The sequence below is a fragment of the Chelonoidis abingdonii genome, chromosome 10, assembly GCF_003597395.2.
Source record: "Chelonoidis abingdonii isolate Lonesome George chromosome 10, CheloAbing_2.0, whole genome shotgun sequence".
In the NCBI taxonomy this organism is placed as follows: domain Eukaryota; kingdom Metazoa; phylum Chordata; order Testudines; family Testudinidae; genus Chelonoidis; species Chelonoidis abingdonii.
This window is the reverse complement of record NC_133778.1, coordinates 1389911-1402700: the sequence shown is the minus strand read 5'-3', so window position 1 is coordinate 1402700 and position 12790 is coordinate 1389911. Positions and strand designations below refer to the sequence as shown.

Sequence of the window (12790 nt, the reverse complement as noted above, 5' to 3'; positions counted from 1 at the left end):
TACTAGGAACCCCAATAGTCCTAGTTGGTGGCAGCGAGAAAATATCCAAGCAGGTAGTGAGCTTGGGGGAGTTTCAGGTAAGCACCCAGATTTTGGACGCTAAAGTCCAGATCTGGGACAGGAGGCTTTACCACAGGTGGGCAACTCACCTTTATGACAGAAGCCATTAACAATCCATGTTGATTGAGAGTTCACTGGCTATAGTCAGCTGTAAGAGAAATGGATCCATCATTAGAGGTTTTATTGATGTCAAGGATAACCCTATCTTAACATAGGAGTATTGGTTAGATAACTTCTTGAGATCCATTACAGCCCTACAGTTCTATGATTCTGGAATCTCAGCTTGGCTTATATCTTTCAAAAACTCTGCAAGTGAAATTTGATGAAAACCAAGCAATATAGATGTTACTTTTCTTCAGTCTCCTTCTGATATTGTTCCCACAAAAGTGATCAGTTCAGATCCAGTCAGTCTTATCTTAGAAATAAAATCGGACAGTTCTTCACATCAACAAACACTCTGCTTACTCTGAGCCTGTCCCGGATAACTCGACTACCCTCAGCTTGGAACAGTTCCATTAAGTCTGGATTTTGCAGAAGCTATGAGTGAAAAGAAGAAAGCACACAGTGCTGTCACCACTCTGTGTAAACAGTCTGGCTCACTATCAATGGGATTCAGAGCAGGTCATTTCCCACTAGCTAAGCCTATGAACAATCCCATGGGAATCCAAAAGCTCCTTTTGTCCACTTCTATCCAGGGCTCACTATCAAATCATAGTAAATATCAAACAGGGCATTTCATTACCTATGTGTGAACCTGTCTTGCCTTTGTGCAGTTGTTGGGCTTGTTGTAGTAAAAGCCAACATTGCACACTTCCTGTTTAAATGAGAATGTGGTCTTGTACAATAACGAGCAACCAGAGAATTTCAAAAGAATGTCTCTCCTTTTCTCCCCTAATCTAGTCTACGTTTTTGTCAAAGGGATTTGTTCCTAGTCCTGTCAAATATTTGGCATTTAAACTAAATGTCCGCAATTAGCACCTAGATGTTGAAGGGTCATTTATTTTCTGATTCTCTTGTAATTTCTGTGTAAATCTAGCCAAAATAGATTTGACAAGGATTTAGAGAATTGTCTATTCTTAAACATCATTCTTCATTGATTTAGTCCCTCTTTAGTAGGTTTTTTGTTTTACATTTTTTTAAAGCTTTTTGTTTGATCGTGGGTCAGTTTTTACCCCGATGGTAAAAAGAAATATTGAGACAACACTCAGATAAGAATCTTAGAAGGAAGCCCATGATAATTTACACTGCATGGGATCAAACTCCCTTCCTTCCCTCAGCACCACAGAGCAACTGGAAATCCTGTCTCTTCAGTGGTGTTAATATGGATAGATATGAATTTACTGTGACATTAGCTCCAACACCGGTGTCACAGTTTTCCTCTCTTCACATGGGTAGACAGGTGTGCCACCACCTGAGCATTGGGATACTAGCAGCTAGCACTAGTACGTATGTGTATGTAAGGCCCCTGTGGTTCCAGCTCTTTGCGTTGTCATTGGGATGATCACTATGAATACAAGAATTTTATGTTTCAGTAGTTTGTAAATCTAGCTGGTCCAACTGCAGGCTCTTCTCATTGTTTCTGAAAACTGACTTTGTTCATATGTTTTCATTAGGTTGACAGTGACACAATTTGGAATGAAGTTCATTCGTCTGGTGCGGCTCGCCTGGCTGTGGGCTGTGTCATTGAACTTGTTTTTAAAGTGACCACAGGAGAATTGAAGGTTGGTATAGCAGTAACACTTGGCTCTGATATAGGGCTCTGTGCAGAAATGACAAGGTAAGATTTATGGCCTGTGTTACACAGGAGGCCAGGCTTGAAGGTTGTAATGGTCCCTTCTTGCCTTAGTTGACAAGACCCTTATGGACATGAGCAAGTGAACAAAAAAATTACTAACCTTTAAGGATGGGTTTAAAAAAAAAATCACAACCTCACATAAGATCCTGACGCCACTCAAGTCAGTGGGAGTTTTGCTATTGACTTCAACAGGGCCAGAGTTCGCTGCAGTTGTTCAAAGTATGCTCTACAAGAAACTCACAATTAAAAAAAGTAGTCAGTTTCCAAAAAATGCAGGCTGCCTGTGTCCCCTAAAAATGAACGGAAAGTTAACACATTGCTAAGGGCTTGAGTGGAAGCCATGAATGCTCATCTGAGTGATCAAGAACTAATGAATAATTGCAAAACTGAATTAGGAACTCTGACCACAGCTTCTGAGCTCACTCTGTGAGATACTAATGTTCTTTTGTGTCTGATCTCCCCTCTGTATTCTTGTTGGGTTTTATATGTAGAATGGATTTGCTGTTGTTCGACCTCCAGGTCATCATGCTGAAGAGAGTACCCCCATGTAAGTATGTGTGTGCGTTAATTGGTTTGCTTCAGTGTTTAGAGCCATTAATTAGGAGAATTCTCTACGTGATACGGAGCTGGAAGCTAGACAATTATTTGATTTATTATAGACTTCCTTGCTGAGTGATGTACAATACAGCATCAGATTTAAAGCTGTTTGTAATACTTTAGAAGCAGGAAAGTTTCCAGTCCTCTTTTTGTTTAATACAGTCTGTTTTAGAATCATGCTTAGAGATTGCATCTATTTCTAAAACTACATTCAGAGGGGTAGCCGTGTTAGTCTGGATCTGTAAAAGCAGCAAAGAATCCTGTGGCACCTTATAGACTAACAGACGTTTTGGAGCATGAGCTTTCATGGGTGAATACCCACTTTGTCAGACCATCTGTTAATTCCATCATCCCCATCTATTGTTTATTTGGATAAAGAGCAGTTTGTAAGTTCGGTACACCGTGGGTTTTTTAATATGGAGAAACAGTGATATGCCACTTATAAAAGTTATGCTTGATGCAGTATTTTATCTTGGGAATATAATACCAATTTTATAAAAACAAAAACATTTTTTTTCATAAAACAGAAACTGAAGTCAAATCTTCCACTCATTTAGCTTTGTTGGGATTTTATTCCCCTAGAGTTGAAAGTGGTTTGGCCACATTGGGTTGGGCTGATTTCAACTCTGGTTCCCAAAAGGTAAGAGGGTAATAAACCATATTAATGAGTGCATCTCCCTCAGCCCTGGATATAATTTGTTTCTTGAACTAGTACGTGCCTGGCTTCATGACCAATGCTCAGATCCTTTGGTCCCTTGATACTTGATTGGTGTGAAATCAGAGAATATTTACTATCGGATTTGAATAAGTGGAGTTCTTTGAAGCTTCTCTGAACTGATCTCCTGTGCTTTAGATGATTTAATCTGTATCACTAAAATCCCCTCCTTTCTCTCTGACTGCACCCCTATTCTCCTAATTTGAGCGAGAGCCCTGAAACTTTAAAAATCACTGTCAGGCACATTGTATACTTCAGCAGCATCTCACAGTAAAGAGTGTTAGAATGTGTGGTAGTGTTCACCATTTCCTGTGAGATCACTGAGTCACCTGTTGGCATGTAGTTATTTTTTGTGTGTAATTGAGCACACATCTGTTAGGGAGGAAGAAGTAGTGAAAGCAGTAGAAATTTCTTCCTACTTACTGTATTATGTTTCACATTTTATTTTATTTATTTATTTATATATAAGGACCAAGGCGAATATATATTTAACACCCCTTTTTTCTTCTCTCTCTCTCTTGCTCATTACCTCCAGGGGGTTCTGCTATTTTAATTCTGTGGCAATTGCAGCCAAGCTTCTCCAACAGAGACTCAACGTTAGCAAAATCCTTATAGTGGACTGGGTGAGTAAACATTTATTCTCACCAAAGTAACAATGGAAGCTCTGTCAGTTCCTCACAGGGGAGAGACATTATTTATAACTCAGTGAACACAATCAGACTACAGAAGCTCAGAACTGAAGTTCACTTTAAAATGGTTTATATACAATAAACATTTATTTAAGGGTAACATCAAGATTGAAAGTCACAGCACTAAACTTCTTGCCATATTTTTTCCATTTCCCCCCATTCTCCGCTCCTCCCGATTCTAAAGACGCTATGAGCCCTCCAAAACAAAGCCTGTAACACAGAGGGCTTTGGGTACAAAGGGACCTAGACAAATTAGAGGATTGGGCCAAAAGAAATCTGATAAATTATAGAATCATAGAATCAAAAGGTTGGAAGGGACCTCATGAGGTCATCTAGTCCAACCCCCTGCTAAAAGCAGGACCACTTTCCCTAAATAATCCCAGCCAGGGTGCGGTCTAGCCGGACCTTAAATATCTCTAAAGATGGAGATTCTACCACCTCCCTAGGTAACCCATTCCAATACTTCACCACTCTCCTAGTCAGAAAGTTTTTTCTAATATCCAGCCTCGACTTCCGCAAACTGCAACTTCCACCATTGCTGCACTTGTTCTGTCCTCCGTCACCACTGAGAGCACAGCCTAATTGCTCCTCCTTCCTTGAGCACCTCCTTCAACGTAGTTCGAAGGTTGCATCAAATCGCCTCCTTAGTCTTCTCTCTTGCACGGCTAAAATTAAGCCTAGTTCCTTCAGTCTCTTCTCATAAGTCATGTGCTCAGTCCTCTATATCATTTTGTTGCCCTCTGCTGGACTCTCTCCAATTGTTCCACGTCCTTCTTTGTAGTGTGGGCGCCCAAACTGGAACAATATTCCAATGCGGCCTCACAGCTTGCGCGAATGAGGGAATAATTCACTATCCCCTCGATCTGCTGGCAACACTCACTACTATACAGCCCAGTATGCTATTACCTTTTTGGCTACAAGAGTCACACTGTAGACTCATGTTCAACTTTCCATCTTACCGTTAACCCCAAGATCCTTTTCTTTCAGGCACTGCTACTTAGCCAACAGTCCCCAGCGCTGTAGATGCATTGGGGTTTTCTGTCCTAAGGCAGGACTTTGCACTTGTCGCTTGTTGACTTTCAATAGGTTCTCTTGTAGGCCCACCTTCTCTCAGTTTGTCTAGTCCCCTGAAATCCTATCCCTGACCCTCAAGGTGTCCACCACCTCCCTCCACACTTGGTGTCATCTGCAAATTTTACTTAATGTGTCAATCTATCCCATCATCAAGAATCAATTAAGAAGACATTGAATAGAACGGGCCCTAGACAGGTTTCAACCCTAAAGACAGGTTCAAACAAGACAATTGCCAGAGTCCCGCACTTAGGAACGGAAGAATCCCATGCACTGCTACAGAACTAGGACTGAATGGCTAGAAGCCAGTTCACGCAGAAAGACCTAGGGTTACCGTGGGACAAGAAGCTGATATAAGTCCACAGGTGTGCCTCCTTGTTGCCAGAAGGCTAACCGGCATTTTGGCTGTATAACTTTGGGGCATTTAACCAGCACGGTCGAGGGACGGATCATTCTCCGTTCATTCAGGCATTGCTGAGAAGCCTCATCTGGAAGTACTGTGTCCAGTTTTGTGGCCCCACACTTACAAGAGGGATGTGAAAAAATTGGGAAGAGTCCACGCACTGGGCAACAAAAATGATAGGAGGCTGGAGCCACATGACTTATGAGGAGAGGCCGAGGGGAACTAGACTTATTTAGTTGCAAAGAGAAGAACATGCAGGGGGACATCTTGATAAGCGCTTTCAGCTACCTGAAAAGGGGTTCTAAGAAGATGGATCTGTTGACCTGTTCACTGGTAAAGATGACAGAACAAGGAGCAAACTGGTCCAAGTTGCAGTGGGGAGGTTTAGCTGGGATATTAGCCGGGACCACTATTTCACTAGGAGGGTGGTGAAGCACTGGAATGAGTTCCCTAGGGAGGTGGTGGAATCTCCTTCCTTAGAGGTTTTTATGGTCAGGCTCGACAAAGCCCTGACTGGGATGATTTAGTTGGGAATTGGTCCTGCTTTGAGCAGGGGGTTGGACTAGATGACCTCCTGAGGTCCCTTCCAACCCTGATATTCAATGGTTCTATAAACACACATCAGATCCAAACTTCAAGATGAGTGGCTGTGTCAGATGCTGGTTGAGATTACTGGGCATGAGCATTATGTCCATCCCAACTCTGTTCTCATGAGCTGAGAGATTATTGAAACTGACAGAGTCCCTGACTGGCTTGGCTTGAGCAGCGTTCTGGACAATTTCAGTAACCTGCTTGAGGGATTGTGCAACATTATGCACGTTTGGGCAAACCAGCAACACTAGTGGGTCACTCAACAAGAGAAGCTAGGATTTTTACAAACGTGCAACACTCCTTTTGGAAGTCTGATTGCTTTCTCAGGTTCTGGATGTGACTCATTCATCTATTTAAGTTAAAAATAAATGTTCAGGATAGATTTCCATGTTGGTCCATCACTTTTCTCAGAGTTCTTTTTACTCTTCTTCCCTTCTCAATGACTTGGTTTTGTAGCAGAAATTAAAAGACAATTTGAAGAAATGTCTCCTTTTGTAAGCTGTATTAGTCCATTAATATCTTGGTGATAGGGGAATTGGCCTGTTTGGTTGAGATCATTTTTTTTTTTTTTTTTTCTTTGCATTGCTGTTAAATTGCACTCATAGGACTCATTCCTGCACAGAGCTTAAACAAGTGTTTTGGCCTGCAGACAGACGGCCTGGTCAGACTTACGGTGATTAACATAGCTCCTCCCAGTTCTGTCTAAGAGAACATCTTGTTTTCATTCAGGTGTATAATTGAGATTAATTAATTACCCAGTTATGTTGAATTGAAAGGAAAATAGAGCCTCAGTTTTACAAAAAACCAGTTGTATTTAAACCCTATTTCATGATGTTTTTTTGGGTGGGGAGAGAATCACATAAAAAAAGTGATGAGGATGAAAAACAAGTTGACATCCCTTTATATTCCAGCACTGTCAGTATGTTGGCAATTACTGTGCAGTATTTTGAAGGACAAGAAGAAAGCAATGCAGTGCACTGCTGTGCTGCCACTTATGCACCATACCAACTGTGGTTTTGTGATGTTAATTGTATGAACTCTTCAATTTCAGGAACTCCTCAGTCCCCAGCTAGCTAGTCAAATAAGGGTTCTACTGTGTAACAAAAACCTAGTTTTAGTATTGTGTGGATCCATTCTAGTTTTCAATAAACTGCTTCACTTGGATTAAAAAGAACCAGCCTGGTGTTTTTTCATTTGGACTGTCACTAGTGTACTAATCCTCCTTATCTAATACAATCTCTGTCCCTGAAGGACGTGCACCATGGGAATGGTACTCAGCAAGCTTTCTACAGTGATCCTAATGTTCTTTATATTTCACTACATCGCTATGATGATGGAAACTTCTTCCCAGGCAGTGGAGCTCCTGATGAGGTAAGAGCATAAATAAACAGAATACCTGTCCACCATACAATTACTGTGATTGGCACCTCAGGATTTCATTGGTAGAATCTGCTGCTGGTCAGGAGGGAGATGCATTGACAAGACTGGGGGGACTTCCATAGGTCAAGAAGTGAAATGACAGAGCACTGTAGGAAAGCTTGTACTGCCCTTGCTCACATGAATGCCTATTAATGCTTCTCTTAGAACCCATTTTTGTGTGTTTCTAAAGTCCTAGCAATGCCATAAAATTTACATTTTGTCCTGGCAAGAAAAAGATACACCTTGATAGACCATCTTAGTCAAATAATAAGGATTATTCCAGGATTGATTCTGTGATTGATCAACAAGATTAGTCTCTAATAAGTCATTAGTGGACAGTTGTTCAAACAGGCGCCTTTGCTTAACAGACGAAAGTCTTCTCTTCATTGGCGAACACAACTTCACATGCATTCCCTTCCTTCTGACAATGCAAGCTTTTTGTGAGACAAAACAAGAGGGTGCTTATGGTTTTACAATTACTGCATGGACTCACCAATGCTCTGATCTCCTGGCACAGGCTTGGGATCCATCTCTTTTACTCCTGACCATGCCATGTCATTGTTCAGAGGAGTGAGTGCTGCATTTACACCTGCTTTTCCTGCATCCAGAAGCTTGGATATTGGATTTTTAGCTACAGATTAGTTAGAACTGTTGGACAGTGTCCAAAACACACTCTTAGAAACCCATAAGCCTTCCACAGACAAGGCATATCAACTAGAATGGAAGCATTTTTCTATTTGGACTTCCACCAGATGGACACACACACTTTCATCAAGTACTATTTTTTTCATTCTACATTCAGCCTTCTCCTTCAAGAAGCTCAGCTTAGGCCTCTCATTTGGAAGCGTACCTGTCAGCTATTTCTCCGTTCCATCGTTTATTCTATTACAAAGGGCCTACTTTGGCTTGTGGACCTTTAACTGGTTTTCACAAGAAAACATAACTGTCAGGGAAGAAGTCAATTTTGTTTTAAAATAGCCATTACATTAGTCTGCCCGTCTTGTCTTAAGCAAGCCAGAAGTCATTCTTTGTACAGAATCCTATAGCATGATGTTCCCAACCTCACTGTTAGCTGACCTCATTACACAAGACCAGATGTTTGATTTATCAGAGTGGGCTAACAGAAAATGATTGCTGTTCACTCAGACAGTTATTTCAATTTGCTTGTAGGTTATTTATCCCTATTAATAAATTCTACACAGAACTGCAAATGGAGGGGGGGGGGGGAGAGGCCATGAATGAACCAGACTTCGCTGTGTTTAATTTAGATAATTGGTAAAGTCCGCAAAGACTCCATAGTTTTGACTAATATTGATTTAAACAAAGTTGTTCCTTTCTAATGGAGATGCAGTTATAAAAATCTGTATACATGATTCAAAGGGCAATTAAAATATTTTAACTAACTATATTTATTTTGAAATGTTGGTAATTTTGAAAATCCATAGAGTGTTTTTGCCCTGTCAGATTTATCCTTTCTGTTCTGCACATTTTGATATTCCTTCTAGGCATCTAAAGAATATAAAGCACAGCCTTGTTTTATTACCTTGTTTGTGCACTATAATCAGAGCCAACGACGGAACATTTATGCAGCGTTTAACTGATGCTGCAGGATGGACAAGGAGTGCAAATTTACAGACCTTGGCTGCACTCATATTCATGCTGAGTCTGTAAAATCTTTTAATAATGTAATGATTGTTTTGTCTAAAAAATGAATATATTGGATTGGAAGGACACTCTTTAGTAGATTATAAATTGTGTGAAAAAAAAAAAAAGGAGCATAAAGTGGTGGGGTTTCCTAATGTTCTCTCAGGCATATTTACAAAATACAGTTCTGCTAAACATAAATTTTAATATAGGAAATATTAGTAGATTATGTATTAAAATTAGATGGATGGATGGACAGACTGTTTTCTAGTAGCTAGTATTTACAGTAAGGCAGCCAAAGAAAAGTTTGAATCCCAAATTCTGAAATTTATCTAAACTGATACAGCTATTTATGTAGTTGTATAGTGCATCTAAATTGAATCTCCAGATTAGTTGTATTTAGGTAGCAACACAATACCAGCACTTCATTTTAGATAGGAGATAGAAAGGGGGTTCACATTTTTCTTCAGATTAATTACCGTAAATGTTGTGTGTTTATTTTTCACCTGTCACCTCTTATAAAGTTGCATACACACTGTGATAATGTTCACAAATGTGCACACAATGATTCATATACTACCAATAACCAGTTAGCTCAGTGTAACTATTTGTTGCAAGTCATATTTTCCACCAGCAGAGGCGGCCCTCACTCTGAATAAACTGCACTTGTAGCTGAGTGAAGAAAATTCACATAATAAAGCAGGACTATAAAGTACCCTTCTGAGTTTGGTGATAAAGTGAAGATGAATTATAGAAAACGATTCCTTCAATAGAGTATACTGTCCATTTGAAAATGGAAAAGGCGCTGGTATATTAATGATGGGACTCCATGCTTAGATAACACACAGCTGTTGGGCCGCCAGTGGTCAAATCGTAGATGTGTGCACCACTTTCACATAGAATTGAGCACTTGTGAGAATGTGAAAGCTGCCTCCCTTTGGGGAGCCAAAAAGTTCTGGAAAAAAAGAGAGCACTCCAACAATGCATTCTAAATAAATCAGTCAGTCAGGAGCAGAGTAAATCAATGAGATTGAAAGAAATGGCAGGCTGCAAAGATATATTGCCAGCAGCAACAGAATTTCCATGAATTTAACACATGATCTTTGTTCACTCCTTCATTCCTTTTCTCAGGTCGGCACAGGACCAGGTGTTGGTTTCAATGTTAATATGGCGTTTACTGGTGGCCTCGAACCACCGATGGGAGACTCCGAATATTTGACTGCTTTCAGGTAACATTCAAGCCTTCCTTTCACAAAACCCAGGGCCTGTGCAAGGATGTTTCACGCCCCAGGCAAAACTTCCACCTTGCGCCCCCATGTCCCCTCCCAGAGGCGCCCCCCTTGCAGCAGCTCCTGAGGCACCTCCTCCCGCCCCAGCTCACCCCTGCTCCGAGCACAAGCACCCCGGGCACGCCATGGCTGCTTCACTTCTCCCACCTCCCAGGCTTGCGGCGCCTAAGCTGATTGGCGCAACAAGCCTGGGAGGCGGGAGAAGTGAAGCAGCCATGGTGTACTTGGGGAGGAGGTGGGGCAGGAGTGAGCTGGGGTGGGGAGTTCCCCTGAGTGCCGCCCCCCCCCCCACTTACTTGCTGCAGGCGGCCCTCCCTGCTCTCCCCTGCCCCAGCTTCCTCCGCCTAAATGCCAGTGGCAACTGGGGCAGCTGAAATTCCGGCCACCGCGGTCTCGTTGCTGAAGAAAATGGCGCCCCACCAAATCCCAGCGCCCTAGGCGATCGCTTAAATGGTTGCACCAGTCCTGACAAAACCCATCTTAGCTGAAATCACATCTTTCTGCAGTGAAATCACTCTTCTTTTCTGCAACTTTCTTTTTCTTTTTAGTAAACTAAAAATAGGATTCCAATTGCTTGAGCGTTCTGTGACTGAAAGCCAATGCAGAGAAAGGAAAAGGGTGTGCCTGGTCATAGCAATGGATCTGTGTGAGCAAGATGCCGAATGACTGGCACTTATTCATTGCTCAGCAAAAGCTCGGCTGGTCTGGTATATAAAATTACAGTAAGAACATAAGAATGGCCATACTGAGTCAGACCAAAGGTCCATCCAGCCCAGTATCCTGTCTGCTGACAGTGACTAATGCCAGGTGTCTCAGAGTGAGTGAACCTAACAGATAATGATCAAGTGATCTCTCTCCTGCCATCCATCTCCATATTCTGACAAACGGAGGCTAGGGACATCATTCCTTACCCATCCTTGCTAATAGCCATTAATGGACTTAACCTCCATGAATTTATCTAGTTCTCTTTTAAACCCTGGTATAATCCTAGCCTTCACAACCTCCTCAGGCAAGGAGTTCCACAGATTGACTGTGTGCTGCGTGAAGAAGCTTTAGTGAATAAGCTCTTCTCTGGTTGGACACACACTCTCTCTCTCTCTCTCTCTCTCTCTCTCTGTCTAGGGAGATGGACCCAGAAAGACTTTTTGCCAAGTCATTCCAGGTGCAGATACCCTAAGGCATGAGTTATCATTGCTGAGACCAGTCAAATTCTGGGGATTTATTCCGGTCCAGTCTGTTCAACTGCAGTTTCTTCTCCTGGTGTGGGAGAATTGCTCACGCAGCTCCCATAACACTGGCACTGCAGCACTCCCGTCCTGCCCTGCCCTGTCCATCTCATACAGCCAGAGTTAGCAAGGTGTAGAAGCTGTGTTAGAAGTGCTTTGAGGGATAGGGCGTGGGGGCAGTGAGAATGAAGAATGAGACAGGAAGCTCTGGAATGGGAGAACTGAGCAGAGGGATACCCCGAGTGTCGCATTCGGTAACACTGAGAACCATTCTGCAGCTCTCTTGTTGATGTTTTGCTTTGCCTTATGCTGGTGACCTCCTGTTCTCATCCAATATATGCCTTTGGTACTCAAGATCATGTTAACACATTCTGATTTTTCACCTCCTTTGACCCAAATCTGTCAGAGCTCCACACGGTGACTGACACAGACACACACAATCTTATAATACCTTTTAAAAATCACTGAGTTTTCCAATTGCCTTTCGTTCTTGCACAGAAGTTTGTGAGCAGACTCTTCTTTTTCATTCCCATTAGTCTCATCTTCACCCACCACAACAGCGCTAGAAACCAGAGTGATGTGTGATTCCACATGAATCTGCTGTATTTGTGGGTCAATACCTGGGCCACCCATGAACATGTCTTTTGTAGCTCTGTTCCAGTGTCACCGCTGGAGCACTGCACGCTGCACTTTGGTCAGCCTCGCTGCTCTACTAGCATCAGACAGGCAGGCAAAATGATTGTATCAATACAAGTCCTATGATACATCAGGAAGCCACGGTTGCAGAATATTGTCACTAGCTCAGGGTGTCTGACTTTGAAAATAAGTCTCTCTCCACTCTCTTGAGTGTTTATGTAACTGTGGGAAGCAGCTCTTTTGTAGAAACATTCTCTTCCATTCATGTTCTGTCTTAAGCATAGGTGACTTTCTAGGTCATTCATTTTGCTCTGCTCTTACCATTTACAAAAGGATTAAAACAGAACAAGACTGTGCAGTATGGTAGAAGATGACTTATCAGAGCCTTGACTTTATCATATTGTCGGAGGGGATGCACAGAACACTGGAGCTTGTTCATTTGAGAGAATTTTTGTCCAGTAGCACCTTTCTGGGACTTTATTGAAGGTTTACAGTAGCGCTTTGTTGAGCTGCAAGAGGAAAGCTCAGGATAGGCTGATGCTACATCACTGATGCTTTAGAGCAATGGTCCCCAACCTTTTTGTGGCAGTAGCACATTCATGTTTTCAGAAAAGTGTGATGGCGCCAGCAATTTTTCAAGGCTTATTTTGTATTT

The 12790-nt window shown here is 42.0% G+C and overlaps 1 protein-coding gene across 10 annotated transcripts in view; it reads left to right on the top strand.

The window, feature by feature from the left end:
• HDAC4 (histone deacetylase 4) overlaps positions 1-12790 on the top strand; it is a 494934-nt gene that overhangs the window by 446644 nt on the left and 35500 nt on the right. For all 10 annotated transcript variants that reach the window (XM_075069863.1, XM_075069860.1, XM_075069862.1 and 7 more), the window contains 5 exons: positions 1674-1781; positions 2347-2402; positions 3703-3790; positions 7173-7292; positions 10116-10213. In XM_075069863.1, coding sequence (XP_074925964.1) covers positions 1674-1781; positions 2347-2402; positions 3703-3790; positions 7173-7292; positions 10116-10213 — 470 coding nt within the window. The remainder of the gene's footprint in view (positions 1-1673; positions 1782-2346; positions 2403-3702; positions 3791-7172; positions 7293-10115; positions 10214-12790) is intronic.